A 26,007-nucleotide genomic window follows, 5' to 3' on the forward strand; every position below is an offset into this window, starting at 1 on the left:
GCCTTGCTACTATTTCCTATCCTCCACCGCCCCTTCCTCTTCAGCTTCCAGCGTCTGGGTTTGGGTTGTTCTTTCGGTGAGTGTTGGCTTACTCTGGTCTCCACCCCCTCAAGAGGAATCCATGGCAACCACTCCGTCATCTTCGACCGAGGCCGCCACCCCGTCCTTATTCTCCAAAGCAGGCCTCCAGCTCTTGGCATCGACAGTCTCAACCCTAATGACCTCTTCATTGGTTTGCAACCTCAAAGGAAGCCACCCAGCACGTGGTCAGATTCAGGATTTGCTCTAGGCAGCCCTCATTGGTGAGCCCAGAAAAATCACCAATATATATTTTCTTGGGCAAGGCTACGCCCAGGTGGAGTTTGACTCTCCTACAGCGGCTTACAGGGTGCTTTAGTGGAGTCCCATCACGATACGGACAGCTCAGGCATTCTTTGCTCAAACTATTAATAGAGAGGAACGTCTGTATGCTAGGACAAAAAGAAGAAGACGACCTAATATTGCTGTTTCTGAATCACCCTCCTCTTCATTTTGGAGTTTTAGCTTAATCAAAATCTGAAAACTCTTTTTTTGACCACCTTAAAAAGGTAGACTTGCAGACATGTGCATACATCACAGACACACCTAACTCATGCCTGCTAGACCTATTGGTTTTTATCCTGTATTTGAAGAAGTGGTTATCACAGTGCTTTACCCCATTATCTGTGCTCGTTTCCCATCTCACTCTGCACATCTTCAGATCAAACAATTTGATGTCACCATTATCATAGCCTGGAAAACAAATGCACATAATATGTTTTGTGCTTTGAGAGAAAAGGTTTGGTTTGGTTTTGAAATTTGAAATTTCTAATGTAAAAGGATGCTCTAAGCATGGGCTCATTGTCTCCATTTTGACTAACAACTATATTCCTTAACCCATCTGCTCATACAAACTTCAAAAAAGCCAACAATGAAGGCAAATACACACACCTGCCAAAACACATCGTTCTTCGTCGTTGTATGAATTTCCTGGAAAAATAAATGGATAGTTTACCAGTATATTCATGATAGATCAGGTACTTGATAAATGTTCCAAATACACCATCTACCAATGTGAAGAGAAAATCCTTATCCGGTTGTTCAGAAGGAAAAAGTTTCAATAGCATTAGAAAGGGTTGCACAAGTGTTATAAATTCAATGGAGAGTAGCTATATACAAGAGATAGTATACACGGCCTTATTGCAGCATATCAATCAAAAACATGCAAGTAGTTAGATAGGGTTTAAGAAACTTTCACCAACTTGGATGAGGAATTGTACTAATTAGCCTGGCCCGTGTCATGTGCATCCCGCACTCCGATGCCGTGAACATAATACACCAGCACAAATACAACCCTAGGGCTAGTGAACACCAAGCATTATCATTGTGAGTCTTTGTCCAGGGACGATTCCCCGCCAATGTACTGCCAAGGAGTGGTCAGCGCCGTGCACATCCTGCACACATCACTGTGCCCATCCTGCAGTCACTTATAACCCTCTTGTATGATGTAATGTTGACGTAGCGTCCCGGGCATTTATTAGGCCAATTGGTCAGGCGTCCGAGGCACCAAGTATTCGTTTACAGTCAAGTTCCAGTGTGAGCATACACATTTGCAGCTACTAGTGACACAACGTTTAGGAAAACATGGAGTATGGTTGCATATAAAGTTAAGGATAGCCCATTGGTGGCTTGGCCACTCAAAAAGAGTGCCATTGGTAGGAAAGGGTGCCCAAGGCGATGGGCATGAGCCCATGTGTAGGGCACCTGGCTCAAACACCGTTTAGGAAAGGATGCCCAAGGCAATGGGCATGAGCCCATGTATAAAGCACCTGGTGCAAACACCTTTTAGGCGTTTTTCAGCCTCATAACCAGCCCTAGGACCAAGCAAGCCAACCCTGCATGTGGTTGGCCAGTAGTAATGCAGCCCAAACTCCAATATAAAGGGTGTTTCAGTCCCATACCTCCCATCTCACAATCTTGCACACCCTGGTGTTAACACAGCTGGCTTGTGGCAGCCCTCAACCCTAAAGGCAAACCAGTCCAATCACCATTGAAGCTCAAACACAGGTATTCTCAGCCTGAGAGAAAAATGCAAGTCGCATAGCTGTCCAACAGAAGAATATCAAGGTGACTAGCAATCAGCCCCTCCTTGCTTATCTTTGCCCCTAGGGAAATAGATCCTTCTATTAGTACATGAAAAACCTGCCAACAGGCTGAAGTACATGCTTAGAGCCTCAAGAGAGGAAAAAACGCTGGTCCGGGTAGTCCTGAACATAATACGCAGGCACAATTGCAACCCTAAGGCCGGCAAACACCGGGAATGAATAGGGGAGGGTGCTGGGGTGGAAGTTGGGGAGGGTGTGGAGAGGAAGAAAGAAAGAAAGTTATATTTACGTCTTACAAAAGGCCCGACAGGTCTATGAGACAAAAGATGATTACAAGTATCCATGGAATATCATTGTCATGGAAAACCAGGTTTCCAGTTTCAGTTTTTTCGAGACAAGACTCTACTACATCACACGATCAGCCACCGCTGCGTGTGAATCAAACTCCACATGAGAGTAGCTGAGCCCAACAAAATGAATGCCAGTGAATTTTTTCAGGCTCACCAATGAGGGCTACCTGGAGCAAATCTCGGATTTGTGTGCACCTAGGGTGGCTCCCTACGATCTTGCATATCAAAGAGGAGGCCGCAAGGGAGGATACTGTTGAAGCTAAGAGTTGGAGATCCACCTTTGAAAATAGTCAAGGGATAGAGCCTCAATCGTGGATGACAGAGCAGCTGCCATGGAGTCCTCCTGGAAGGGAAAGACTAGAAGCGCGTACTCTTTTCAATAAAGAACAATCCCGAGTCAAAACACATGTACAGAGGGTGTCGGGTAATGGAGGAGGGAGGGCTGGAGAGAACCGGGGAGCATTGAACCGGGAGCTGGCAGAGAGGTGAATGGGCACACTGGAAAAAAAAGGAACCATGGAGAGGGCAGGGAAGGCAGACAGGCGACGGGCAGCCTAAGGATGGGAGGGCAGACAGGTGAGCGTTGGAGGCAGGATGGCAGGGGGAGTCAAGCAGGCAGAGAAGAGGAAACTGGCTAGGGAAACACGCACGAGGCAAGAAGGCGGGATGGCAAAGGAAGTAGGGAGGAGGGCCGTGCTGAGAGGGGGGGGGGGGGGGGGGTGCGCGCAGCAAGGGGCCAAGCACGACAACGGGGAGGAAAGACAAGTTCGCTGAGGGGGGGGAGCTCCGTGACTAGTTCCTTGCTTGTCTTTTGCTAGTCTATGGATTTGGGAGGGAAAACCACTCATGCGACAATGGGACCCAGGGGAGTGGACATGGCATGAACCCTATGATGAGAGGAGGTGCCCAGCACCTCTTTCTTTGCTTACACCGCACGGCTCCACTGCAGGATTCAAATGCCGGAGATCGAGGGCAATCCAGCAACAGCAAGGCACTGGTAGTCTCAGGGCCTCCATCCTCCATTTCTCTCAAATTTCTGGAAGAGGCTATCGGACAGTTTTCAGCCACGAAAGTCACTGTCTTTCTGTGGCAGTTGGTGCATCAGAGCCTGGTGGTTGGACATCCTAGTGTCACTCCCTTTGGGACTGGCCAAAGGCTCAGAAGGTTTGGCAGCGGATTCCCCACCCAACTTCCAGGTACATGCTTTTCTACGCATCAAGCAAATCCAAACAAGGGCTAAATCCAGTGACCATTTTGTCTATCACAATCAAACTCATTGTTGGAACAAACGTGATTTTGGGTGTAAAGTGTTTTCGCCAGCACAAACCACAGATTGAATGAGATGATAATATTTTGTGGATCACAAAAACACTACCAAAACCAGTTATCATCCAGGGAAAACTTAAGAGGGCACAGCAGCATCTGTGTCTGTATAATCCCGATGTATTGCAGTTTGGAATAACTCACAATAAGGAGGGCCTCGATACATGGTCAGTTTGGATTGCATACCGTCACAGTGGCATTTGGGAGTTGATATAACTACAGGCTGCGATGATGGCTTTGCTGCCAAGCTGTTAAATTCCAATCCCAATACAGAAAATAGGATTTACCAACACAGCTTTTTATACTAGAAATTCAAAAACAGCAAACGGCAAGAGGATGCAATATTGTTCAAATACAGACGGATCCACATAAATTTATGCCAATTAGGTCGTGCGCACGCTCCCAGCTCCCTCCCTCTCGCTGGCAGCACCTGCGTTTTCCCCCCAGCCTCCGTGCGCCCCCACTGCCTCTTCCCCCCCCCATCTCTGCTCTTCCGTCCCTCCAGCCCCCTTTTCGTAGGGCTTTTGCCGCCTCCCCCCCCCAGCTCACCCCCCCCCTCCTTCATTGTTTTGTCTTGCTGCCCGTCCCCCTCGTGCCCCCCCCCCCCCCCCCCCCCCCCCCCGCGGCCCCGCGGCTCGCTTCTTAGCTCAATCCACACCCTTTTTTGTTTCACTCTTTGGCCTCCTCCCCCTCTTCGTTGCCCACTCCCCTTGCCCCTCCTCGTTGCTCTGTTTTTTCTCTCTTTTTTTCCCTTTTTTTTCTCTTTTTTCTTTTTTTTCTTCTTTTCTTTTTCTTTTTTCTTTTTTCTTTTTTCTTTTTTTCTTTTCTTTTTTCTCTTTTTTCTTTTCTATCTTCGTTTTCCTCGCCCCTCCCCTCCCTCTCCTCCCACACAAGTTGTTTCCAAGCTTCAGGGGTTTCTAATTTATTCGGCAAGCTTCAGTTCATTCTAGTCTTCACCCTCAAGAGGACTCCATGGCAGCCGCTCTGTCATCCCCAACCGAAGCCGCTGTTGCTTGCATTTCCTTCTCCAAAGCAGGTCTTCAAGTTCTTGCCACGACTGTTGCCTCACTTGAGGCCTTCACCCTGGTCTGCAAAATTGTTGTTAGCCACCCCGCACGCGGACAGCTCAAGGATCTTTCTCAGGCCAGCCTCATTCGCGAACCTGCAAAGATCATCGAAATTCACCCTCTGGGACGTGGATACTACCAGGTGGAGTTCAACTCGCCATCGGCGTCAGACCAAGTAATGCAGCTGAGTCCCCTTGCACTGCATACGGCACAAACCTTCTTTGCTTCATGGCAACACAACTTCGACCCTACATCATCTGACCCATTGGCTGGCGTTTTGGGCTTCCCAGTGATAGTTTGCTTCCCACGCCTTAGGAAGGAGTACCTTCCTCCTCACAGTGATTGGTGGCGCCATCGGGAGAGTATGGAGTCCCCCCCTACTGCTACCTCGGCCCTCACGAGGGCAGCTGGGATTCCATCTCTCCATATCTGTTTGGCCTCGCCGATGTCAGTACCGCATTATATTTCCTTACTTTCCCTCTGTGGAGACCCCATACAAAAGCGCGTGGAGTATTCTGGCCTCCCAGGCCAATGCTTCATTTGCAGACAGATCGATCGCTTAGCTAGAGCTTGCCTTCAATGGTAGTCCAGGACATCACCTCCGGTGGTTCCTCCCCCTGGTTCTCATGTTGACCCTCACCAAGGGGTAGAGAGAGGGGCATGCCCTCAGGCAGCAGAGCACCAGGCCCCGACTGCGGGTGACCAAGCAAACGATGCATGCCGAACGGTTGGACCACACCCAGGCCACCAGACAACAACCAGAGCCGAGCGCCACCGCTGAGAACGCCAAGCTGGCAGATCTCAGGAGGATTTGGTTCTGTCAGAGAACCGTTTTGAGCATTTATCCCACCACGTTCCCATTGGTGACGTGCCCTCTTCTGTCCTTAAGCAGGCCCCTCCAACCCCACCAGTTTGCAGCCGATCCCTCGTCGAGATCCCTCCCCCCCCACAACACCACATCCCCCCCCCCCCCCTTCCCCCTCCCCCTCTCTCAGTGTTATGAGAGGCCGGCAAGCCCCTTCCCCCAATTTTCCTCTCCGATGGATCCCCCTCAGCAGCACCCCTCCCCGACCTCTCCGCCCTCTCTGGCCACCGCCTCCCCCACCTCCTCCCCCAATGTCGTCACCGACTTTACCCACAGCAGCGCACTCTGTCCCACCTTTATCATTCAAGACCTCCCACCCCCCTTCTACCTTTCCAGAGCACTCTTGTCGCCCCCCCAGCAGCCCCTGACCCGGTGCGGAGGCAGCCAACACGATCAGTCCATCACTTGATTCAGCAATTCTCCGATCCGGTAGGTAGAGATGACCATCGTTGCCTAGGGCTCTCCCGCCAGAGTCCCTAGGTGGGGTCCCCAGGATCATGGGACAATCTGTGGACTACAGTTTCTTCCAGTGTTTGCCAACGGAAGGGACTGAAGTCTGACGTATTTGAGGAGATAGTTGCCCCTGTTTGGGTATGTGTGGTTTCTCATCACTCCAGGCCCTCTACGCTAGAGAATGGAGGAATGATCTTCTCTTTCCCCTTCAATGCAGCCCCGGGACAAAGTGGGATCCTGAGTTAGTGGCAGCTACCATTCAGGGTCAGGTAGTCGAGCTCTCCCACCATCTCCACGATCTGCGAATCACCAGTATTCTCACCTATTTTTGGCCTCTGGCTAGAATGGAGCTTGGAGGTTCAGCCCATCAAGGCCAGGACGGAGAGATGGTAGTATCCACTCTGGAGGTGCTACTCTTTGTCTTCATGCATACCTGCGGTACCTCTTCCCCCCGCTTACAGATACCTTTACTGTGATCGATGGAGTCCGGAGCATGCATATGCGTATACTCGTACAGAGTGGCATCACATGGAGAACAGGATTAGTGCCCACCTAGCGCTTCTTCGCCCCCGCACGGATTGTGATTATTCCCCATCTAAACCCTCGCTTAAGACTCTTCGAGTGGAGGGCAGTTTTGCTAGTGCCGCATCACACCGAGATTGGTTAGCGGATTGTTTCATGGAACATTCAAGCTTTAGGAGGGCCTCAGTGCTTTCAGAGACAAGGCATCCTACGAGGCGAGCTTTAGAGGGCCATAGTGGGGGGATCCATAGACATTCTTTTCCTCCAGGAGCATCATCTCTCAGAGGGGCGCACCCGCAAATGCAGGAAGATTCTTCCAGGCAGGAGTCATACATTCTGGTCCCCATCCTTTGTCCCCTCAGGGACACAGGGAGGGGTGTGTATTTCTTTCAGTAAGCAGCTGTTGCCAGCCGTGAGACTGGCTCAGGAGTCATTGTCTTGGGGCATGCACAATGGATTACCACTACTATTGGAGAGGATAGCATTGGCCTCCTCAACATTTATGCTGCAAACGTTGCCGCAGGTATATCCCTCTTTTGGAGCTCAGTACGGCAAGGCCTCCCTTAGGCTGACATTTGATGCTTGGGCGGTGACTTTAACATGATAGAGACAACAAAGGACAAGCTTGGAGGTGGCACAGCCACAGTTTCAGGAGCAGAGTACTCAGCCTGGGAGGAGATCATTCTTGAAGTCAGAGGGTAGGACCCTTGGCATCTTCGAGACTTTAGGCGTAGCCCCAAGAGCCTCTGCTTCTCGACATCGGATAGGAGGAGCACTGGCCTCAACCTCTCTAGACTTGACAGGTTTTATGTTGATGAGTGGGCTTGCAGCCGAGGGGATATGATTGGTATTTTGGCAGGTACTTCCTATTTTGATTACGCCCCGGTTATTTTGTCCTTAGAGGACCCCTGGAGGCATGACAGGCATGTGAGCTAGAGGATTCTAGAAATCCTCATTCAGGACCTTGAGATGTGAAGCAGGATAGAGTGGATATGGACGAGATTGGATTTTCTTTCATACTCTGTTGTGTGCACATTGGATGAGAGCTTAGGGGAGATCAATAGTTTCTTGCAAGAGGCAGCCCTGAGCAGATTAAGAGGGTTTCCAGGAGCAGGAGAGGAGTACCAATCACAGCCCCTCATACAGGTGACAAGCAGCCAAGATCATGCCAAAGATGCAGTAGCATCATAGCCTAACACATTTGGCGTGCTAGATGCAGCGAGGCCATCGAGGGTACCCACACTCCATCGGCTGAGACCATCAAGAGCATATGGCTTGATATCATTCACACCCTCCGTCGTCAGTGGGGGAAGTTACAAGGAGGTTCTGACCGCATGCGAAAGCGGAAAGAAATCTTGAGACTTTAGAGGCTTGGCACATTCCTCATAGGTAGAGGCGGTGACACCGTTACCCCATTTGGCATTACAGACCACCTATGTGGTTGTTCCCCAACCCCCCCCCTCTCTGTATGAGAGAGCCTTCTCCTCACAGAGCGGCCAGCCGGAAGAGAAGCATCTCTTCCCCTTCTGATCACTCTTGTCTCCCGCCCTCATATGAGGCGAGTTTGTATTTAGCCATTCGTGGTTGTACTTAGCCCTTTTTGGCTGTTTTTTCTTTAACTAATTGAAGGATCTTTTTCCCAGGAAAAAAAAAACTTAAAAGGGCTTTGAAATCTATTATTTCTAGTGTGCAGTCCAATAGTCTAAACAAAGTGGTTCTTATGCTAACGTAGTTGGGACTAACCATGTGAATGAGTTTTCTCAAGATCATACATAGGTTGTACCACATAGACCACGAGCTAGAGAAAAGAAGAATAAGACCAACAAACAGAAGGCTTGGGGACATTTTGACACCCAATGGCCCTCCAGTTTCGTCAACCACCTCATCAGACAAAACTATAGTCCTGTGGATAGCGAAGGACAAGACCTCGATACCTCCCACTACTGCACATGGGTACCATATTCGACATTTGATATGTAATACCCTCAAGAAGTTGCTGCAAGATTCTATCAAAGGGATCCCGCATAGTTGAAGGACTGTCCGCCAACGAGGCTGCCAACCCAGTCATCAAGTTACCACACTTCGATGCCATGGACATACTACACCAACACAAGTGCAAGGTCCTAAGGCCAGACAAGAAGCATCATCATTGTGAGCCCTTTTCCAAGGACAAGTCACCGGTAGTCAGAGTTGTCCACGCCTTGCACACGTTAGAGTCGTCCATGTCCCGCACTCATTTGTAACTCTCTTGTATGATGTAATGTTGTCATGGCATCTTGGGCACTTACTAGGCCAATTGGTCGGGTGTCCAGCACTTCATATTTGTCTAGAATCAAATACCGGTGTGAACAAACCCGTTTGCATGGTACTAATGCCACCACTTAGGGGGATCTGGTACTGGTCGCATATAAGATTATGAGACCCACTGGCCACCCAAACGGGGGCCATGAGTAGATAAGGATACCCAAGACCATTGCCATGGGCCCATGTGTGAGGCACCTAGTGCAAACACCTTTTTGTGGTTCTCAGCCCCATGAGCAGCCCTAAGAGCGAGTCAGCCAACCCTACGGCCTCTAATATATATCAGTGTGCTATTATAAGTGGCATGGGCATTTCGGGGGGAGGCAATTTTTACACATCTCCACACAACCCAAAAATGAGCCGAGACCTGGTATTGAACCCGCAACCTCTTCCATCCCAACCTACAATACCACTGCACCAGCTCATAAATTACGTAATCCTGTACGTTCTTTTGAGTATGTACTGTTAACTCACGTGGGGAAGTTGCCATGCAATAGATGCATCCTCAACTAGCGGACACTCTCAAGACCAACCTTGAGAACATCGAACTCGAAGGCTCCTGCAAACACATATCCTGAAAAAGCGCCCACCTACGCGCCACCATATGCAAGCACACATCCAGTAAAGCAGCCCCACCCATTCTTTTGGGCGTCGTAATGTGATTCCAAGCTATCCATGTTTGACCCATAATATTTCCTTGCCTCTTCCACAACATAAACCGAATGGGAGCAACCAAACAGAGAAGAGATTTGTGCGTCCAAGGTAGCAAAGGCAAAAAATAGGAAATCATGCTAAGCATAATAACCTGAGCTACCTTAACCCTCACGTGCATAGGCCACCCTTGAGCTTTCCAATACATAAATTTATCCGAGATCCGAGCAGAAATCCAAGCAAGAAGCGCTTGGGGGTCCACATCCACACCCACCGGGTACCCAAGATGACGAACAATGTCTCCTATATGCACCACACGGCCTTGCCACCCTAATGCCTCAAGATCGAATTCCGTGCATACAATGAGGGCTGATTTTGTTGAATTTATTTTCAGCCCAAAAGCCAATGCAAAATTATTCCAAGCTTCCATTGCTCGATCTATATTGGCTTTTTCGGCCCTGAGAAACATAAAAGTGTCATCCGCAAGGGCTTGAGCAACCAATTGCTTGCCATGAGGGAGATGCAAACCAACCACTTCACCATGCGATGCCATAGCATCTAGGCGAGATAACATAGGATGAGTGGCAATGGCAAAGAAAAGAGGGCTAAGAGGACAGCCCTGCCGGAGAGAACGGGTGAGAGAAATACCATCCGAAAGTCCTCCATTGAGCATAATCCACGTGATAGAGCCAGAGCCAAGCAAATGCACCAAATTAGCCATTTTGGGACCAAAGCCCATGGCTGTCATTAACTGAGAAAGGAAAGACCAGCTGACATGATCAAAAGCTTTTTCAAGATCCAACTGCACCATCACAATCTCTTGCTTCTTTGCCTTGGCATAATCCACTCCAATTTGAACATTAAGAATATTATGCAAAATATTCCTACCATGCACAAATCCATATTGATATGGATGAATAAGAGTAGGAAGCACCTTCTGCAACAAGCGATTGGCAAAAATCTTTGTAAAGATTTTATACATGATACCCATAAGTGAGATTGGGCGCCATTGAGCCAAAGAAGTAGGCGAAGGGACTTTGGGCAACAAACGAAGTCTGCCCAACTTCCAATCGGCAGGCATATATCCCTCATCCCAAACCCTTTGACAAATAAGTGTCAAAGACTCTGCAAGCTGATCAGCATATTTTCGGAAAAACTCATTTGTCAAACCATCCCAACCAGGGCTCTTTCCCATGGGAAGTTTGGAGAGAACAGCTTCCACTTCCCCTTGAGTAACAGGAGCATCAAGTTGAACCGCCACATCAGGGTCAACTTGATATCGTACTTCAGCAAACAATGACTCCCTTGCAGCCAGGATAGCCGGCGATACATCCTCTCGAGGGGCAAGCAAATCTTCATAAAACCTGATGCAATACTGAATAACCTCAGAAGGTTGAGTAACAAGGTTGCCCTGGGCATCCATCAGCCTAACAATATTCTCACGCATATGTTTTTGATGCAACTTATCATAGAAGCGATGAGATTGACAGTTAGCATCCCGCAAAGCATCAAGACGTGCAAGTAGTTTAAAGCGAACATATTGTGCTTCCTGCACCCTAGATAGCTCCTTTTTCAGCCATTCTATGGCATCCACAACTTCACCATCCATAGAGTCAGTAAACATGAACGCCTGCAAGCCCTTCAAAAGCGACTCAAGAAGAGCCACATGCTGTTTTTGTATAGAGGCATTAGCAAGACCATAATGCCGCGCCAATTTCCGAGTGTTGGTAAGGAACGCTGGCCAAGCATGATAATCAGCCATGGACACTCTTGTGGAGAAATGTCGTATCAACTGACGCATATAAACATCAAAGACTTCATGCTCCAAAAAAGTGTGATTTAAGCGCAAAGGCAAGCATCCCAACAAGCCTTTATATGCATCCACAGGATGATAGACCATTTCAAACACAAGCGGCCAATGATCCGACAAAACCTGTTGTTGCTGATCAACCATCATAGTAAGAACCTCTAGCAAAAAGAGATCTTGATGTAAAATATACATCCTATCCAATCTAGCATAAGTGCCCCGAAACTGTTGTGAGGCATAAGTGTAACCCCTTTCATCTGGATGCAACCAAGACCACATGTCTTGTTTTAGCGACCTTGCTGCAAAAGCTTCCCACGCCATTCTCTCCGGGCCATCCATTACAGAATGAGGCGACGTGGCTTGCTCCCCGGAGACACACATATTAAAGTCTCCCATCACAAAGCCAGGATGAGAGATTGAAAGAGCACACAAGTCATTCCATAGCAAACGGCGTGCACGAGCATTATTTGGAGCATACACCCCTAATAACCATAAAGGCGTATCATCCCAAACAATCTGTATCACTAGAAATCTTCCATGAACATCTTGAATCACGAGAGAAGGCTAAAACTGCGAACGAACAGCAAACATAACACCTAACTGCGAGACAGGATGTCCGCTGTAGAAAACATGAAACCCCTTATATACATAGGCTTTGCCAGCCAACTTATGCTGCTTATGTTCAACTGCACACAAAACATCCCAACCATGATAAAAAGTTGTACGCCAAAGCCTGAACTGCTTTTGGCGCGAAGAAATACCCTTTACATTCCATTGTACAATTTTCATAAGCCTTCCCAGAAAAGGAATCAACAAGGCTGTGTACTAGGCCCAAGACAATCTGCCAAATCACGAACCTTTTGAAGCATTGCATTTTTAGACATGGTATTTGTGATCTCAGACTGCCCTTGGAGTTCCCGAGCACGTGCCAAAGGGTAATGACCATCCCATGGCGAGATAACCTCACCCTTCGAACCAAACATAAGAGGCAATTGTTGTTGTGCTTCTTTTGTTAGGCGACTTCTAATAGGATAGCGTTCTACTCTATCCACCCCAAGAGCCCCTGAACCCTGAGAAAGTTGGCCTCCCGGCCTCTCAATCTTGGTCTATTGCTGGGCACCTGAACCCAAAGAGCGACGAGCATATGTATGTAAGGGCCCCTGATGAGTACGCAAAGGCCCCCGCCAAACAGCATCTGAGAAATCCCCTCGCGGGGCAACAAATCGTGTCTTTTTACCACGTACTTCCACCCATGGCTGCTCAACCTCATTCTGAACATCCACATGTACATCCATGTGCTGGGCATCATGTAAAGGAGCATCATGCTCATCTTCCACGGGCAACTGCCCATCAACGATATCCTTGGTAGCAACAACTTGTTCTTTCTTAGGACATTCGGAGACAAAGTGGCCCATCTTACCACATTTGAAACAGTGGCCAGCAAATGTATCCCACCTCAATTCATACATTAAAGGTCGCAGCCCAGCCATATTGACACGCAAATGTGTCGGCCTAGGTCTCCAAGTATCCCATAACATGCATAGACGATTTCGGTTTCTAGATGTCATTCGAGGTACCACCAAGACATCACCAATACCTCGCATGAGATCTGGTAAAACACGCCAAAACATTGGTGGGAATTGTTTCACTTCAACCCAAACTGGGCAAGCCTAGCGCAACATATCTTGGTACTCTGCCATAGGCTTCCACGGAACCACATGAACCAACTGCCCATCCAAAAAGAGTGGCACCTGCTCCAAGACTGCCCTACGGGCTTCCGAAGTGCGAAAAAGTATTTCATAAAAGCCTCTCGGACCATCATAAATCTCCTCAAGTGCCTCAGGCAACACCAAGCGGCCCAACCATGCTCTAAGACGAGGCAACAACGGAAGACACAAACATCAGAGTAGCTAACAAGTTTGGAAAAGGTACAGTGGATGCATATTGCATCAGTGTGCATGACTTGCATGAGTTTCCTGAATCACCATGTGCCATGCATAAGTTCATGCATCTTCTGTTATTTCCAGATTGTTTATTTTGGGAAAGGGGAAAATTAAAATTGCATGTAGGGATTTGTGCCCTCACTTCTGCCGCCTGGGTTTATCGTGAGTCCCATCATTGCCAATCTTTGTGATTCTTGCAATCGTGTTCCCTCTTTATCTGCAGCGAAATCAAGACATCAGCCTACGTGTGCCAAGATCAATAGCGCCAATCTACTATACATCCACATGGATTGGTATCCCTCTTGCCATTTGGCATTTTCTTCTGTAGCATTCTTGCATTCAGCATTCATCTGATTGCTCACTTCTCGGCCATTGTACCTTCTGCATGTATCGTGTCTGCTAAAGGGGTAGATTTTGAGCCGCTGCAGCACATAATCTCCGCTGCAGATCCAGTCCACAGGGAATGGCTGGAGAGGACTGGCTTAGAGGAGTACGCCAAGCTGCAATGGAAAAACTTAGACTCCAACAGCCTTGCGGAGCCGCAGCTGCAGGAGCTGATAGAGAATCACTCTCTGCCACGACCAGAGGTTGGAAGAGTGTCGTCCCAAGCCTTCACTACAGGGGGAGAGGCTCATGCACAGAGCAAAGCTGTCAAGAAGGGCACTCTGGTGGCATGAGGCACAATCATGTATAGAAACTTAGAGAAGATACTAAAGAAGTCCGACAACAAAGGGGGAAAGATTAAAATTGCAGGACACACAGCCCAGCTGTTTGAAACAGCTAAGAGGCTACGGAACCATCAAGTAACCTGAAGCAGGAGAAAGGGGAGTCATCCAGCAATCAGACAAACCCCGGTACCTCCGCTGATGTACCAAAGGTGTCAGCAGCAGCTCAGGCCGAGCAGACAAGCTTGCCCCCAGCCTCGCCACAGAACCAAAAATCACCAAGGTAACTGTGCCACCCTCCACAACTGCAAAAAGAAGTTTCAATTTTGATGATGTCCCAACAAAGGTATGAGTACCTCCCAAGAGGCAAAAGAAATTAGAACAAGCAGCTGCCAAGTCCGCACTCGCCTCAACAGGCATTAACTTAGTGCACACTTCACTGGGAAGCCCAAGTCGGACAAAGAAAGATGCACTGCCATAGAGAAGAGTTCGGTTAGACAGGAGAAGGTAACAGGCATTCAATATGATCCGTTTGGATTGCTAAAGGACTTGCCCAACAAAGAAATGAAGTTCAAGTTCAACAAACAACCGAGCTCAATGTCCTTGACCAACCCCTTCACATGGGCAACAACTCTCCAACTACCAACAAAGTCCAACAAGGCACCAGACGTGCCAGATATGATGGCAAATATCTAGATACTCAACACATTTGTGCAAACTCATCAGAAGTTAGCAGCGAGAAGGAAGCCAACTGCACAAAGCTGGAGAATGAGTTACAATCCATCCGACAGACAAACAAAGAACTTCAAATGAAGAACAAAAATCCAAGTATTGAACAGACAACAAGAGAGCTGGAAGCAGCTGTGGAAGAGCTAAAAGAAGACCAAACAACATTGTCCAATGCTGTTAGGGTTGCTCAAAAAAGGGTAGAGACTGTGGAAGCAAGGATGGTGGAATCGTCCCCGTTTTCTGGGCATGGGAAATTTTCCCGGTTTCAGTTTTCGGAATGACCACCAGCTTAGTCTCGTGCCCGGACATTCGAGGGCGAGGCCCCGAGTGAGAAACCCTGCCCCACGCAAGAGGAAGCTACTTCCACTGCTACCATCCGGGAATCCGCCGGTGCGCAGAGAGGGCAGTTAGGATCTCACAGTTGGTATCAGAGCGCTGTTGTAAATTTACGTAACAGCAACAGAAATTGCTTAAAATTTTAAAGTAAATCTGGGAAATAATGTTTTCGCTTGTTAATATTATGTTGAATGAACTTCAAAAATTGAAAACTCATAAATTGAATTGAAAATTTATAGATGGATACCCCCAATCTATCTGGCATTCCTGAACTCTCCTAGAGTCAGGATATGATAGCCTTTGCATTCGAGCACCTCATCAACTCTGCTACGACCCGAGTAAGCAGAGTGAGACTCGCACGTCATTTTGAGAGTCTTTACCTAAGAAGTTCAAAGAAACCTGCAACAACAGACGTCAGGAATGTGGAGAGAACAGCAGAGAAAGACAGAATAGAGCTGGTAACAGCCCAAAGCTGACTAACATTGGTGCAAAGGAGCCCATGGAGGGCCAAAGAGGTGATAGTCCAAGTGGTAAAGTGTTTGCCTAGGACTGAAAGGTCTTGGGTTCAAACCCTGCTTGGACCCCTCGGCGGCACCTCTCATCCGCGCTCTCCATAAGCTTCCCTTTCAGCGTCGATCGTGTTCTGGCCGCCTTTCCCAGGAGGACTCCAGTGTAGCCCCTCCGCTCTCTGTGGTCGAGTGTGCTCGTCGCCCTCTTTAGAGGGCCGCGTAGATGATCTTGTAGCTCACGACACCAGCGTGGCTGGGACGTTGAGCGAGTTGTAATGTTAACTATTAGTAGGATCTCTCTCCTGGGAAAAAAGAAAAAAAAAAGGAGCCCATGGAGGTCACCGAGCTTCCAAAAATTATGATGCAAAACTGGGAGGAGTACGCAATGCAAACCACACAGGAGGCTTGGCAAGCAAATATGTATGACATGGAGAAGATTCTGGAATTACCTCCCCCAACATGCAAGCTTCTGCCACTCCCACCCCCTGAAGACCAAGGATGAAGGTTCCAACAAGATAAATCCAACTGCTCAGAGCGCTGGACAAAGTCTGACTGGATCCGTGCAATTAGCGGCAGAAGGAGTCGGTCCCAGCACCTCAGGAACAAAGGCAACTGAGCAGCAGCAATAATCTGAAAATAAAGCTCAGCTCAAGGCCAAGCTAAAAGAGGGGAGTTCAAGATGCTCGTACCTGGAAGCTGAACTAGAAAAGGCTCAACGGCAAATAACAGACAAAGAGAAGGGGAAGGCCAGGATCGTGGAAATAAAGAAGGTTGATTGTGCTAGCAACCCAGAAGGCTGTAGCAGGGATGACCACCGGAGAGCTAAAAGAACAGGTCATGATCTGGACCAACAAATCTAAAATCTATGAACATGAAATTTTTGCCAAGAATTTGCTGATGTCCGAACTTCAGCAGCAGAATAATGAATGAGCAGCAGAAAATCGATACAAAAAGCTGAAGTTGAAGCGCAACCTGCTAAAAGAAAAGCATGATGTTCCAATCAGAACGAGGAGTGCAAGGAAGAAGAACCAGGTAGCAGGAGAGAAGAGCAGTAAAGCAAAGTCTGATAAGTCAGAGAAGGGGTCAGAAACCAAAGCTGTGGAGAAGCAGACCAGCCTGTTCAAGCTGAATGTAGCCTCTGTTGAAGCTCAAAGGGAGGACTTCCCTGGCATAAAAAAGAAAAATAAGTTTGGAATCACAATGCATGGCGGGGGGTAGCCTATCTTCGGCCCCTAGGGTGGTGGACTGTAATTCGAATTTGTGGTTGTGATAAGTCATGTTTTAGGCCTCTTAGTCTTGTTTACGGTTAAGTAATTCCAAAATGTACGCCTCTCGTTACACTCCTGGCCTGTCATGGTAGATTCTTGCTGTTGGACTCATTCTCAAACCTAGGCAGTGCCCCATCTCTTGGCACTGCTTCCAGGGTTGGGTTCTACTATGCTGGACTTGTCCTGTTTTCTGGTGCAGTCCTACTAATGTGCCAGTTGCTGCTTGCTCTTTTGCCCTTGGTGTAGAAGGGTACTATCCTTCAGGTGTCTTTTCAGTTGCTGCTGCTGACTTTCTTCGATTCTTCTCTGTACATTGTATGGTGGCCCCATTTCATTGATGTTGGCTGAGCTGATTCGGTTCGACTTCATGGCAGTAAAGAGAAAGCAATAAACATGGCATCCCAACACCCATGTATCATTTCTCATGTTCTGATATTATAGAAATATATAAATTTCTCTCCAAAAAAAGAAGAGTGTGCTCTCCCCAGAAAAAGTGCAAAGTTGGTTGAAAAATATTGGCTTACATGGTTTCATGGGTGCACATTTTTTTGGAAAATAAAGCAGGACTAGGTTACGCATTACAAGCTTACCAAAAGCAACTGTCCAGCAATCTCTTGCAGTTTCCTGTGATTCTGGTTCAAAAGCAACAACCTGGCATTTTGATTTAAAGAGTAAAATAAGGTTGGAATCACAATGCCAACTCCTCTAAATTCTCAAGGAAAAAAGTAAAATGACTGAACCAACTAAGTTTTTTCATGGGAAAAAGTAAACTGTCCTGACCAATTTCTAATAATCCCCAAAAGAACAAAAAAACAAGAAACCTTTGGTTGCTGTAGTTTAGCCACTAAAACTTGTTTGGCCTTCAAGAAGCTTCTGCTAATGGCGACAGATTTGCTACAATCCAGAAATTAAGACAAGAGCCTGTTTTGATTACTGCATGATATTTTCTTTAAGACGTATTTTTATGTGTCGAGGTTCAAACTCACACCCCTGCTGGGCAGCATAGTATGATAGCCACTCAGGTTAGAGCTTGCCATCAGGCTCCCTGTGGATCATCGTATGAATACACCGCTAAGAAGAGGGGTATCACCTTTGCTTCCTATACACCCTGACATCATAGTTCTTCACAACAAGGACAGGTCAATGTCAGGATTGCCAAACCAAGCAGGTAAAGCTGTTTGAACAGGATGAGGAGGTGGCGGAAGTTATTATAACAGCCAGAAATTAAGCAGAGAGCTTTCTAAACAAAGCATATGAAACACATGAATGTTTCCAATGAATCCTCAAGTCATCTTGATAGAAGGCGTCACTTCAGCTTATTATATCTCCCTATCTAGATAAGGATTCAATGTACACAAGCATGCCTTGAGGTCCATCACCGTATCTGTCACCTATCCCCAAGCCCTTTGTACACAGTGTGCCCTTTCCAACCAGTAAGAGCTACAGATCAGGTTAGTTTCAAACTCCGCACCTCCACTTTCACTGAGAAATCCCTTGCCTGGACTGAGAAATTTAGTAATGCTTTGTGGGTATTCATCAGGAAGTGGTGGATGGCCACTCTAAGACTCTCACACACACATGTCGAGATTCATAAAAATGGCCTACATACATAAAAATGGTTCAACACTTATATTTCAAAACATAGCATGTACATACACACACATCAGCCATACTCTATGAAATGTGGGCTGAATACAGAACTAGCATGTGTGTCCTTACAATAACAAGGTCAGACTGGCCGGTATTTACTAAGATGCCCCACATAACTTGTAAAAATCATATGTACTTGGAAATGGCTAAGAAGTACACCCACTTACAGGATCATCTTTCTGACGCTGGTCCCATATGCAAACCCTTCCTGCAATGATATGCATGTTCGAATGTTCATTTATAATTCTAAATTGAATAGATAGTAAAACTGTCTCCACAAACTAAAAAGTTTGATGCTACAAGATGTTAAAAATACCATCTCTTCCACCAGTAACTATTTCTGGGGCACCGTAACCAATTCCCAATCCACCACATCCATCAATCGCATTGACAATAGTGTCATGAGCTATGTATAAAAGAAAAAGCACCATTTTATTAAATCTTTTAACTTGAAATACGTAATTAAACTCTTCACTTTAAAAAAAAAAATACGTAATTAAAAGTTAAGTTTAAGTAACTGAAGCAACTTTCCACTCAACTTGGATGTTAGATAACACTAATCCTTAATACCACCTTGAAACGCTCAGCTGAATAAAATAGAGTTCCCACATCAAACAAGTGATTTATGTCTTATATCCCAACAATGTACCTTTCACGGCAAAGACAGGAACGCCAAGCTTTTCCAAATCCCTATATATGTGGGATTTTGGAGGTTAAAAAACAAAACTGTGGTTTCTAATAACAAATGACATGTAAACAAAGTCATGCATTTTCCCTTCTCGTAAACAAAATATGCACTTTGTTTTCATGCTACAAAAAAGCCACGAGTATTTACCAGATGTGGAGATTGCCTTTGAAATCTCCAGTTGCAAGTTGTCTGTCAATCTGAATCATGAAAAACATGAGAAGAATTTCTATGTAAGGACCCGCCTTTGTTGGTAGTTGGGCTTTATTTCTTTTTCTTTCTTCTTCTTTTTTTCGTTTTTTTCTTCTTCTTCTTTTTTGCGGGGCGGGGCACGGGCAGGGAGGGGCGGGGGGGGGGGGGGGGGGGGTGGGGTGGGGTTTGTTGAATTACCTTCAAATTTTTCAAGAGTTGTCACAGTTTCATCTTGTAACCTCCTGCGCAAGGTGGGTAACGGTGGCAGCCCAAGGTTGAAATTCGCAACTGTACCTTGGACTTCAAAATTGAAGGCCTACAAGGTACCTTGGCCTTCAAGTGATACCCATTACTCAACAAAATGTGCCCAAGGGGGACCACCTTTCGAAACCCAATTTTCAAAGATGGGATTGCTATTGAAGGTTAAAATGGGTTTTGAAGCCCACTACAACCTTCAAATTTCAGCACTCGGGGCTAAACCAATTGAGCAAGAGCCAATTGACAAATAAAACATAACTTTAACTAAAAGTTAATTGTCTTGTGGACAATGGCATTTTACCAAAGCTTATGACTTACTAATACACAATTTTCCTTTTTCTTTTTTGGGGAAAAAAATCATGCAACAAAATGTTGAATTTCTGCTGAAATGTCTTCTTGGAGTGACTGGAGAGGAGGTGGGGACCACTAATGGCTGCCACATGTACAGGAGTGTTGGGATGACACATGGCTAGATACAAGGGGGCAGCGTCATGTATGGGACATTGGGATGCAATGCAGTCTTATCATGCATATGATGCTGCAACTTTTATTGCTTTTCTTTTTCTTTCAGATTTTATCCTTTTATCTTCCTCCTCTTCGTAGGAGGAAGAGAAAAGAGGGGGGGGGGGGGGGGGGGGTGTGCGCGCAGGATTCTATTAAGTTATTAACGTATGCAGAAGGCCAAAGGGACTAATGAGACCAAATTCATAAATGAAGACGATGGAGGTCTTATCCCAAATCTGTGGTCCAGAAAAGGGAACATCAAAGCCAAATAAAACAACTAAAAAGTCCTTAAAACCATACTAGAAACTAAAGAGTCCTAGTGTTCATCTACTATGCCACATTCAATACTTAGAACGATACAGATTGGGAGTTGTCGGCTGTTGGTAAGGCTGTGCCGACAACACGTTCTACTTGAGAAGCAGTTAGCTTTGGTTAACAGAAATTTTGGATGAGAGCTTTTCCATCCCCGTGTGGGGCCAGTTTGTGGATCCGAGTGTCCGGGATCCAAGTTTCTTGCGCCTGTTTCAGCTAGCGTGTGGATCCGAGTGACTGGGATCCCAGTTCCATGCTTTCCGATGTGCTAGACTTGTGCCCGGAAATGCCAATGTTGTACTTGTTCCATAACCGGGATATTTGCTCATAACAAAGTATGTTTGCATGTTTGAAACTGTTTTCGCGTGAATTGTTTTCATGTGTTTGCCTGCTATGAATGTGGGCCTCGGTCGCCTACCCATGAACCATGCGATTGCCCGGTATTCTAACGTATTTTGTGGCCTATGAAGAAGTGGTAAGTGCACCCAAAAAACTCTTGTTTTATTTATTAAACACTTTGCAATGTTTATACGCTTTGCGAGTTCCCATTCATTTAAAATGGGTGGACATTTTTTATCAAGTGCTCAGGGCCCAACCCAATGGGCACCCCGTTGGGCACCATGGTGGCCAGGAAGTGTGGGTGGACACCTTATAAGTGGGTGGACATCCCACATGTGGGTGGGCCAAGTTGTTGACCACCTACTCCATGCATGGTCAGGTGATCTTCTCTCTCCCTAGAAGGAAAACGACTAATTGCCATCTACCCTGCATCTTCCCTCTTCATCATTTTTGTTCACTACAAGTTCTATACGAGATTCTGAGCACATTGTCGTGATCAGCAGGTAGAAGGCAACCATCTCTAGTATTCAGCATGTGAAAAATCAGCCGGCATTGATTCTGTTGTACGACCAGCCACATCAGCAGGCCATACAGTGTAAGAACCTGTACGGGCAGATTTATGTGGCCATTCTCTGCTGGTCATCCTGTTTTGCTGCTGGCCGCCTGTCATCCAGGTGCTGAATATAGTTTTGGTGCTGTCCGGGTGGCCTATACGCCTGTGTGAAGCCTGTGGGCAGTGCCTCTGAGAGGATGATTGTTCCCGTCGTGTCCCGACATTATCAACAACTTCACCGCTGCCTGAAATCGTGCCCGAGTGTGTCCACCGGTGCCACTAATCTGCTTTTCAGCATCCCCGCATTGTGAGAGCGCAAGCTAGGCGCTTGTGCAGGCACACCAATGTCGTGTGTGGACCCGGAACCATGGTCACTAGAAACGGGAAACGGGAATGGATACAACACCCCCAGAAACAGAAACGCAAACCGGTGGGAAACGGAAACGGAAACAAGTAGGAAACGGCACATATACGAATTGGCCGGGCAACATTTAAATTTTCTTTTTTTAAGTTTCCCAAAACGCGTTGACTGGGCAGCGTTTAAATGCTTTTTCGCCACGTGGTCTGAACACCTTCATTCCTAATCTCCACTTCCAAGTCTTTGATGAAGAACTAAGCATCTGTTCACTATTGTCCCCATGCCTGCTTTCCCTTAACCTTGACACAGTGGTGGGTCACCTACCGAAACTGATCATGCCTGTTGCTAGGTCTTTGGAAATGATCTGAGGGCTTAATGAGGTGCTGGGTATGCGTACCTACCCTCAGGGGATGCTTCCTCTGACTTTACCTGTTGCAGACACAGTGGCACCCGGTTCGCGCACCGCCTAGACGGTTCAATTCAGTACGGTCGGAACAGTAAAGTATGGTGGCGGTATGATCGAATCCAGTCGAACGTTTTTTTTTTCCGTTTTGGGAGCCGTTTCTTGAGTGTTTTGGGGACTGTTTTAGGCTTTATCCTGCCTATGCTTGAGACTTGCATTATGCATCCTATATAATAGCTCCTCCCCGAACCCCATCCTCACAAGTGCTCATTGCTCAACGGTGCTCCTAGCTCAAGATCAATTCTCTCCCTTGAGCTCTAATTTAAGGCTCAAGCCTCTCTCCCCTCTAGGCTCTCTCAAGCATCTCCCTCTTCCTCAAGCCTCCCCCTCACGCCTCTCCCTCCATCTCCCTCTTCCTCAAGCCTCCTCCCTCTCCCTTTCCTTCTCTCGGGACCCCTCTCCCCTCTTTCACAAAGAGAGAAAAGCATGAAGCCTTTACTTTGCATGCCATTACCCATGAGAAGAACAAGGGGAAGTCGGGGGCATGGAAGTGGACTTGTAAGTATTGTGGCAAGGTCTACACTAGTAGTGCCACTAGGCTGCTTGCACATCTCTCCAAGATGTGGTGCCATTGCGCGATTTTCTGCCCGTTTTTCTGCGCGTTTCGTTCGTCGTTTCTAGCCGTTTATGGCTGTTGGCTTGGCCGTTCGGGGATGGCTTGGACCTTGGCCCTTGAGCCTTGAGGCTTGCCCCTCTCTCTTGCCTATCTATATAAGAACAAGCCTCTACAAGGCTACAAGCACACACAACTTTCAAGCTTTCAAGCTTCTTCTAGCTTCCAACCAAGCCTCTCACACAAGGCCCGTGGGCCGCGGCCCTACTCTCTACTATCTAGACTCTCTCTCTCTCTCTCTCTCTCTCTCTCTCTCTCTCTCTCAAGCCTCTTGAGTCTTCCAACTTCCAAGCCTCTAGGCTCTAGGCCTCTCTCTCTGTCTCTCTCCCTTTCTCATTCCCTCAAGCCTCGGGAGGCAGTTCTCGGCCATGGGCATGCAAGCTTTGCCCGTACCGGCGAACAGGTGGCGCCGACAAAGTGCGAGCCCACCTCTTGCATGAGAGTGGGCATGAGGTGAGGTTTTGCACGAATGTCACGTCCGAGAAGAGACGGGAACTAGCGTCTACGAGGTGGTCAAAGCGGCAAGAAGGACACCACGAGTGGCCGTGGATCCCTCGACGATGGGGAGAGGAATTGAAGCCTGTACAATGCAGTCATATGGTGGATCGGGATCATGCACACTATCACCTTTACCATCAAGTCAGAATGTTACTCCATCCACGACGCCGGCACCCTCCATCTCCACGGCCTCTCAACCATTATGTGGCTGTGATATGCAGCGGAACTCTTTGTATTGGAAGATCCTGTCAAACAGATGCTCACACCGTCTTCTGTATCCTGAGTTTCGTGAGTTTAGCAATCCATTTCAACACTTCAAACTTTAAAGAGATATGAGAGAGAGATATGAGAACTGTACAGCAAATTGGGTCCCGAATTACCCACTGAAGGGCCCCCTATCCTGATAACGAGATAGTATTTGCTTTATTTCTTTAGAGAGAATGACTGTGGACTGTAGATAAGCCAAACGCAAGATCTCGGAGGATTGGAGATTGGCTAAACTGTACACGGCTGTAGAAACACCTCGATGACCTGATCTCGAGCCTATGCACTCTTCCCAAGGGCATGAGGAAGGGCTGCACACCTGAGGCAGAGAAAAGAAGATGGTGGACTATTCTACGCTATGTTAGAATGCTGTAAATGCTTATGAATGCTGTGTTACCTTCACCAGATGACTGTTGCATGTATGGATGATGCACAGAATGCTGGATATTGATGTATACTAATGATTCAGAGCTGAGAACTGCTATAGACTGAAACGCAGGTGTGCTGCTGCTGGACAGAAACGCAGATTGACTGTACGGCTGGTTCACATGCAGAAAACGCAAGCTGTATGCTGGTACAGGGACTGAATTGATGTTGGTTGCAGGCGCCTAGGGCTGTAGGGACTGCTGAACTGCAGGTGTTCGATGAACAAGGCTGGCTGAAGCAACCTCAAGCACTCCAAGGGCTGGATGAGACTAGTCTAGTGCGCTGAAGGCAAGCGAACTCCTAGGGCTGAGGAGGAAAGCTCTTAGCACACTGAAGACTGAATGAGAAACTAAGCCCTATGCAAGCCTATTTATACTAACTGGAGGTTGGTCAAGTTGGCTCGTCATTTAATAAAGTTTATATTTATAAATGACAATAAATGCTAAATAAATACTATAAAATATGGAAAAAATACCAGATAAATCCTAGTAAATTCCCTAAGACTTCTGGGATGTTCTAAATGATGCACAGGCATATGAATGCATATTATGCAAAATGCAGAGTGCTTTCTAATGCAAACCCTAAGGCTTCTACTGACTCTACATGCATGAATGATTCTCTCCAAGTGGGTTAAGGGACTTGACTGACTGATTGACCCGCTAAGGCTGAGGAATGACCTACGTAGCTTGTGCCTGACTTATCCTGGACTGAGGATGTACAATGGGGTCACGATGTACGACAAATATCATCCTACTGGCTTCTAATACTGTACAACTGTTGCACTGCTGATGATGAGCCATCTTGTCACCATGTACTGAGTGCAGAGTGCATGTGACATTCCCTCCTGATTAGCTTGGCAGCAGGTTCATGGCTTCCAAGTAGTCCGCCAATAACTGGGAGTACTCCTGGAAGAACTCCTCGTCGAGCCATACGGCTTCGTGGGTGCCTCGATCTCGGAATTTCGTATAGAACTGACGAATCTGTCGATCGGAACCATGCTTCCATCGATGAAGAAGGATCTGCTCAGGCTCAATAACTTCTGCTTCGTCTACCACGTCTGGCTACTGTTCATCTGAAACATCAAACACTTCTGGACCAAAATATGGTTTTAGCCAAGAAACATGGAAAACATCATGCATTGTCCAACTGGTAGGCAATTTTAACTTCATGGAGACATCACTTAACTTTTTGACTATTGGAAAAGGGCCAAAACTACGGAATGAAAGCTTGGGACAACGTTTGCCCACTTGTTTCAATCTTTGTTTCATGATGCACTGAGAGACCCAATCCCCTTCCTTGAGGTGGATATCTCGTCTAAACTTACATGCCTGCCTGTGAACTGAATGATGGCTAGGCTCAAAATTGAGGGCCAAACTGGGTTGAGCACCAAACTCTGCGGAATCGACATACTGATCTTCTAAGTCTTTTCCAGAGATTAGATGCTCCAAGCTTCGAATCGACGTATCGAGCTCGCTGAAGCCCCGCCTCCACCCTGCTCTGCACGCGCCCGCCTGTCCCCCCTCTCTCTCTCGCCGGTTCGCCCTCCCTCCTCTCCGCCTATTCGCTCCTCCAATCCCCCGCCTGCCTTCTTCTCGCCGCTGCGCCCCCCCTCCCTCCTGCCTCGCTGCTTCGCCTCCCCCCTCTTCGCCATTTCGTCCCCCCCTCCTAGCCGCCCCCTCTTCGCCTGTTCGCCGCCTCCCCCCCTCTCCGCCTGTTCGCACCCGCCTCCCCTCAGCTTCGCCTCGCCTCCCCTCCCTTTCGCCTTTTATCATTGCCGCCCTCTTCGCCTGTTCGCCGCCTCCCCCCCTCTCCGCCTGTTCGCACCCGCCTCCCCTCAGCTTCGCCTCGCTTCCCCTCCCTTTCGCCTTTTATCTTTGCCGCCCCCCCCCTCAGGGCTTCTCCTTCTTTTTCCCCCCTCCCTCCTCGTTCGTGCTGTTTCTCACCCCCAAGGGGTTCTTGTTTTTTCTTCATTTTCTTCCG

At 47.5% G+C, this 26,007-nt stretch overlaps 1 protein-coding gene across 1 annotated transcript in view; it reads right to left on the reverse strand.

Moving 5' to 3' along the window:
- LOC147629126 (uncharacterized) overlaps positions 1-26,007 on the reverse strand; it is an 82,127-nt gene that overhangs the window by 30,102 nt on the left and 26,018 nt on the right. The window contains exons 5-11 of the mRNA XM_086812865.1: positions 19,398-19,447; positions 19,212-19,252; positions 18,879-18,968; positions 18,730-18,770; positions 17,503-17,563; positions 970-1,008; positions 695-771 (exon numbers count right to left, since the gene is read on the reverse strand). Of these exons, the coding sequence (XP_086668991.1) occupies positions 695-771; positions 970-1,008; positions 17,503-17,563; positions 18,730-18,770; positions 18,879-18,968; positions 19,212-19,252; positions 19,398-19,447 (399 nt within the window). The remainder of the gene's footprint in view (positions 1-694; positions 772-969; positions 1,009-17,502; positions 17,564-18,729; positions 18,771-18,878; positions 18,969-19,211; positions 19,253-19,397; positions 19,448-26,007) is intronic.

This window comes from Cibotium barometz, chromosome 18, assembly GCF_041138505.1.
Source record: "Cibotium barometz isolate CiBa-2024 chromosome 18, ASM4113850v1, whole genome shotgun sequence".
NCBI lineage: Eukaryota > Viridiplantae > Streptophyta > Polypodiopsida > Cyatheales > Cibotiaceae > Cibotium > Cibotium barometz.